Raw genomic sequence first — 6961 nt, 5'->3', positions numbered from 1 at the left:
GACCAGAACAATAACGAAGAGGTTCAACTTAGCCCTGCAGTTCAAGCAGCCATTATTCAAGCTGTAGTTGCTGCTGTGAAGAACCTGAATCCCGAAAGATCTGCTGGAAGTCGTGAACGAACTGCTGAAGGGGCGGGTGGTGATGGTAGGAAGGATGGGGAAGGAGAAAGAGAGGCTTCGAGTGAGGATAAGTCTGTGGAGGTCGGTGACAGGAAAATGGGCCAAGATGGGTGCAACTATTAGTCCTTCAAAGGATGCGACCCGCCAAAGCTGACTGGGTTGGGAGACGCAATCGCTACTCTTCAGTGGATAACCGCCATGGATAAAATCATTCGAATCAGCGAGTGTCGTCCTGACCAAGCTGTCGGTTATGCCACCCAATCATTTGAAGATGAGGCTATGTATTGGTGGGAGAGTGTGGAGCAGAGGAAGACCCGAGAAGAGATCGAAGAGATGAAGTGGGACGATCTGAAGGAGTTAGTGATGAAGAAGTTCTGTGCTGACGCCGAGGTTGAAAGGGCGGAGATGAAGTTCCTAAACTTGAAAGCTGGGACGATGACACATCGTGAGTACACTACAGAGTTCAATCGAATGTCTAGGTTGGTACCCGATATGGTCAGCACTGAGGCTAAGAGAATCAAGTGTTATGTGAGGGGATTACCACAGAGAGTCCGCATGTTAGTCAGGACAAGCAAACCTGTTACCTTTGAGTCTGCGGTCGAGTTGGCAGAGATGGTCTATGATGATCTGGCGGCGGATGATGTGGAAGTGGAAGATGAGGAAAAAGGGAAAGGAACTAAAGGAGCTGGGGATGTCGTGGAGCGTGCAGGGAGAAAGACACAGAAGATGGCAGGGAAGGAAGCATGTAAGGTGTGCGGGAAGATGCACTTGGGGGAATGCAAGGCTGGTCCAAATCAGTGCTACCGATGTGGGAGGAAGGGGCACATCTCCCGTGAATGCACCGAGGACCAGAAGTGTTACAATTGTGGTAAGTCAGGTCACATAGCTAGGGAGTGTGGAGAAGCCGTGGCAGTGGGGGAAGGAAGAGGAAACGCGTGAAAGGATAGTCTATTAGCTGCTGAGGATGTTGCAGGAGAATAAGTGGCATGTCACAGTTGTTTTATGTTTAGTAGTTGAAGAGTGTTTTATGTTACAGTTGAACCTATGTTTGTTTAGCAAGCTTGAATGATTTCCTTTTATGTTATGAAGTACTTGTGACTTCTTGTGATTTTGTATGATCGACCTATGAATCTATCTTGAATGCATGTTGGTTATGATAAATAGTTGTGTGATGGTAAAGCGTCGCCTTAGGAGTTAGCGTTATTATATAAAACAAGGTTCCTCGGGAAGGCGATACGAGACTTGGTACATCGAGGGCTTCATGGACAAGCTACCGTAAATAGCTAAAACACATGACCACCATTCGATGACTACAAGTCAGGAGTAAGAAGGATAACCCAGAAAGCAAAGACGATTCAATAAAGAGTGTAAATATAAGAAGTTTTCCTTTTATAGGGAATAAGTTAGGTTTCGGGGACGAAACCTCTTTAAGGGGGGAAGACTTGTAACATCCCGAAATTTCCAAAATGATATTATTTATATTACTTAATAATAGAGGGAAAGTTTACTCGGATTATCAGGAAATAAATAAATAGAGTAGGAGTTAGTATGGGTCAGGCTAGTGTTGGGTAATGGATATGGGTTATGGACTTGGGTTATGAAAGAAGGAAGGAGAGTCCATGGGCTTAAGCCCATGATCCCTAAATATAAATACCATTAATCACCCTTTAATCCTCATTCTCACATATTCCACACACACACCCAAAACACACACGACCCGAACCAAGATCCGAAGGCGAAAACCCGAGCTTGTTGGTGCTGGAACGTCGTGACGGACCAAAACATCAAGGCTTAACCGTGTTCGTAGTTCGACTCGTTCAAGGTACGTTTATAGTTAGAAATAGTTCGTGTAGCTTCGGGTTGATTTGAGAAATGATAGATCTGAGTTTGTATGGTAAAAACGAATCCAACAAAGCTAATCTTACTGAAAATGGTTATGATTTGATGGGTTAATCGATTGATAAAAAGAACCCGTAACCTATATGCCTAAATCGCACCCTTTAAACATCGATGTTAGGTCGATTTGATGGTTGGGGTTTGTAGGCGCTGGTCAGACGATTCCGTGATACCTAAATCGAGTTATTTGGTTAAGAAACGAAGGATTTAAGAACGAACAGTAGCTGCAGACGACAACTTCGCCTGCAAGCTAAGTTCGCCTGATGAACTTCGCCTGCAAGCTAAGTTCGCCTGATGACAACTTCGCCTAAAGCCAAGTTCGCCTGATGACAACTTCGCCTAAAGCCAAGTTCGCCTGATGACAACTTCGCCTAAGCGAAGTTCGCCTGATGACAACTTCGCCTAAAGCCAAGTTCGCCTGATGACAACTTCGCCTAAAGCCAAGTTCGCCTGATGACAACTTCGCCTAAAGCGAAGTTCGCCTAAGGTTTAACTTCGCCTAAAGCTAAGTTCGCCTAAGGTTTAACTTCGCCTAAAGTCAAGTTCGATTAGAGAATAGATTAAAACGATAAGTAAAAGTAAGCTAATACTAGGCCACCAGATTAGATCAGGCGAGTATTGATACGTGTAACTTATACAGTCAGCCGAGCTCAGTTAAAGAAGGGATTTACAACTATCGGAGGAAGAAGCAGAGTTCAGGTGAGTTTCTAGCCCCATTTCCTTGCTATGTTTTCGGGGCTGTGTGCATACTCGATGTGAAGTGTGAATACACTTACCGTAAGTGGTAAGTGTATGCTATAGATGTTATATGAGGTATATATTTTATAATGCTTGTCGGTACGTGAACGATCTTCGGATATTGCACGTATCGCCAAGGATAGTAAATTCCAAGTGGTTGATAGTGTGTATGAATGTTATGATGTGACTTGTTTATTACGTAAATACTGAACTGGTATGAAGTGTGATATAGGCAGGTAGAGGTAGAGTGTGTCAGAAGTGGCAAGAGACTAGTAAGGGTGTTAGTGGCATAACGTGAGAGCGTGATAGGGAAAGCCTGTACGTGCCATCGTTATTATGTGTGTACGATTGTTGATGTTACTTGCTTAGTATGTAAATAATGTGCTGATAGGAAGTGGGTTATAGACAAGTAGAAGTATAGTGTGATAGAAGTGGATAGGGGTCTAGTAATAGAGTTAGGGGCATAACGTGAGCACGTGGTAGAGTGAGTCTATGCGTGTCTTCGTTATTAAAGTGGCACAAGGGGCATAAGTGGCATAAAGTGGCACAAGCGGCATAAGTGGCACAAGTGGCATAAAGTGGCACAAGCGGCATAAGTGGCATAAAGCGGCACAAGTGGCATAAAGTGGCACAAGCGGCACAAGTGGCATAAAGTGGCACAAGCGGCATAAGTGGCATAAAGTGGCACAAGTGGCATCAATGGTTAAGCTGTAGGGGTAATTAATTGGCTAAGCTGTAGGGATAATTAAGTGGTTGAGAAGTAGCGGGATAGACAGTGGGTTAAGTGTCTTCGGACACGTATATGATGCATGTAGTGATTGTATGATAAGTTGCTTGATTAACTAGAACTCACTCAGCGTAGCTGACTTTTAGTATGCACGCAGGTGAGCTGATTATAGAGTTAGCATGAGGATGGCACATGGCCTGGATTGAACGGCTGGCATCTGAAGAAAGAAGAAAAGATGTTTTAAATATAAAGTTTTGTGTTATGGTATCAAAGAAAAGATTTAATGTTTTGTAACAAATGATTGATGTTTTATATTCCGCGAAAAGTTTTAATAAACTCTGATTTGCAGAACTGTGTTTATGAGTAAATCCGACGCTAAAGTAGGGCTACCGGGTTCGGGGCCTCACAGAACATGTAATGAAAATTCAAATTTGGGGGAACTAATTGAAATTTCTTTATCTAATTTTATGTGTTAAGAAATAAGAAATAATCAATTAATGATTTTCTAGACCAAAAACTTTAGTAGGGATATAGACACCAGACCAGACTGGGCAAAAATATAGTACAAGTATTTAATACGTATGCAAATATATCATCTCTTTCTTTTGAGTCTGCTAGTCACAAGAAGTAGGCATGCGAAATAAATAATAAAGATGTACATATGATTGTCAACCAAGATTTGTTGTTGGGTCAATCTTTCTTTCCTTTCCCTACCCCCAAAATCAAATCCTAAAAAGATTCTTTACAAACACAAACACAAACACAAACACAAACACAAACACAAACACAAACACAACATATATTACTCTAATTTAGAAATCATCAGACCAACATTTAATTTAAACAAATGACTTCATTTGTCTTTCTTGTTGGGCCACCCTATGTTTATCCTTTCCATTTCCTTAATTCTTTCAAACAATATTATGAACACAATACTCTCTCTCTAAAAAGTAAAAACCCTATAATAATATTATTATATTATTATTCATCATATATATACATACACATGTAGTGTATCTCAAAGCCTGTTTATATAACTCTCCTTTTGTCCTTTATACAGTTCTCATGTAATTACAGATCTTCTGAAACAAGTTTTATAGAGAGAGAGAGAGTATTCTAGAGAGAGAGCATGGAACTTGCTTTGAGTTTAGGTGATCATCCTCCAAAACCCTTTTCATTGTTGGATCATCACAACAATTCCACACCACAAAACATTTTAGATTTTGGCTTTTGCATGGGTACTGCCTTAGAAACCACCAAAAATCATCTTCAAAATAATATTAATAATAATAATCACAAAACCCTAGTTTCTTCACCGGATCAACCACCACCGCCACCGTCGCCGCCACTACAGCTGGACCTCCTCCCCTTCTCACCGGTGCTCCGATCACCACCACCACAACAACCACCGTCCCATCGGTGCATCCCATGGCTCACAAATATGGTTGATGTGAAAGTGAAACCCTTGCCGGTGTTATCTGATCAAGAAACCGGTGAAGAACCGGTGGCCGGAAAGTGTTCACCGAACGAGAGTGACACGTCATCGTTCCAGATGGACTTTAGTTCAGTGTTCAATGGTGTGAGGTCATTTGGTTCAAGAAAGCATGTGATTAATCATCTTGAGTTGATAGATGTGAAAGAAAGAGGTTGTTCAAGAGGTAGTGGTGGTGGTGGGATGAGTGATGATGATGAAAACGGGTTGACCCGGAAGAAGCTCCGACTCACTAAAGAACAGTCTAGTTTTCTTGAAGATAGTTTCAAAGAACACAACACTCTTAACCCTGTAAGTCTCCTTAAAGTACTCTTGAGTCTTGATGTGTTGATAAAGTTTGAATCTTGAAATTTGCATATAGTTTGAATCTTGAATCTTCTTGTTGATATGCACATAAAGTTTGAGTCTTGAATAATAATATTTGCTTAAAGTTTGAATCTTGAATGTTGATATGTGCATAAAGTTTGAGTCTTGAAACTTAGTATTTGTTTAAAGTTTTGAGTCTTGAAACTTAGTATGTTTTTAAAGTTTGAGTTTTGATACTTGTTATGTGCACAAAGTTTTGAGTCTTAAAACTTGATATGTGCTTAAAGTTTGAGTCTTGAATGTTGATATGTGCTTAAAGTTTGAGTCTTGAATAATGAGTTTTGATATGTGCAAAAAGTTCGAGTCTTGGGTCAATTTAGCTCAAATCTTATATATTTATGTCATTTCTTGAATTGTTGACATTAGCATTATGAACATATGATCATATGTATGATGTGATTTTGAAGATGAGCTAAATCATGTGTCCCGCCAAAATCAAAGACATGGATAGTATACAAAGTACTAGAAGTTAATAAATGATTTGTGGGGAGTAGATATTGGGTGCCATTTTGTCAAGCTTCTACATTGTTATCTTGTACTATTTCATTGATTATATGTCATGGGATGTATAATAAGAGTCCGACAAACTTGCAGTATTTTAAGTTTTAACCCTAACTTTTTATCAATGCAATTTTTTATGTCATGATAAATGTTGCATAACATCATGTCATGTAATTATCATGTAATACCACCACATTTACATTTTGTTATTAATAAGGTTTTGACTCCATAATTCAATGATATTTATTATTCTTCTCTAGACCAAATGTGGATGATTACATTTAATTGATCGACTTTAATATACAATAACCAAACGAGTATGGTTTTTGTCCTATTTAGTTACATTAGTTATGAGACTGTGATTACCTAAATCCGTCTCATTGTCAATCCCTAATTAAAATTAACCGTGAAAAGTTTTTAAAATATATTATGTTTTATTTTATTTCTATTGATAGTTGATGGAACTAAAGCTTTTTGTTTGTTGGATATATGTTTCAGAAACAAAAGCAAGCTTTAGCTAAACAGTTGAATCTACGTCCACGACAAGTTGAAGTTTGGTTTCAAAACAGAAGAGCAAGGTACTGAACTGTCCAATAATTTTGTTTGATTAGAGAACGAAATAATATACGAAAATCTAATTTAATGGGTTTATCACAGGACAAAACTGAAACAAACCGAGGTCGACTGTGAGTATTTAAAACGATGTTGCGACACCTTAACCGAAGAAAACCGAAAGTTACAAAAAGAGCTTCAAGAACTCCGAGCTTTGAAGACTTCTCAACCATTTTACATGCAAAGGCCGGCCACCACTCTTACCATGTGCCCGTCTTGTGAGCGAGTTGCGACATCCACTACCACCACAGCTGCCGCCGCCTCTCCAAGCCAACAGCCACCTGCCACAACCGCCAGCCATATACACTAGCCTTAATTAACATGTCAAATTCGGTGTGCTTTGTTTTGGCCTTGGATTTTGACTAATTAAACAATTTAGAAGGGAAAAGGAAACAGAAATGCAATTCCATGCTTGCGTATGTAAATATGATTTTGCCTTTTTTGACCATATGTTTATTTCTTTGTTTTTTTCTAGTTTTGGGAGCTCTTTTGTTACTTCCATTTATATG

At 39.6% G+C, this 6961-nt stretch overlaps 1 protein-coding gene across 1 annotated transcript; it reads left to right on the top strand.

Annotated features, from left to right (window-relative positions):
* The first annotated feature begins 4272 nt into the window (after positions 1 to 4272).
* On the top strand, positions 4273 to 6961 carry LOC143529318 (homeobox-leucine zipper protein HAT14-like). The gene is made up of 3 exons (XM_077025141.1): positions 4273 to 5264; positions 6339 to 6418; positions 6498 to 6961. Exons 1-3 carry the CDS (start codon positions 4611 to 4613, stop codon positions 6760 to 6762), a joined length of 999 nt encoding a protein of 332 aa, XP_076881256.1. The 5' UTR covers positions 4273 to 4610; the 3' UTR covers positions 6763 to 6961.

The sequence above is a fragment of the Bidens hawaiensis genome, unplaced genomic scaffold, assembly GCF_021521415.1.
Source record: "Bidens hawaiensis isolate Kalapana, Puna unplaced genomic scaffold, B.hawaiensis_p1.1 tig00008535_1, whole genome shotgun sequence".
NCBI classification, from domain to species: domain Eukaryota; kingdom Viridiplantae; phylum Streptophyta; class Magnoliopsida; order Asterales; family Asteraceae; genus Bidens; species Bidens hawaiensis.
This window is presented reverse-complemented; position numbering and strand designations above follow the sequence as displayed.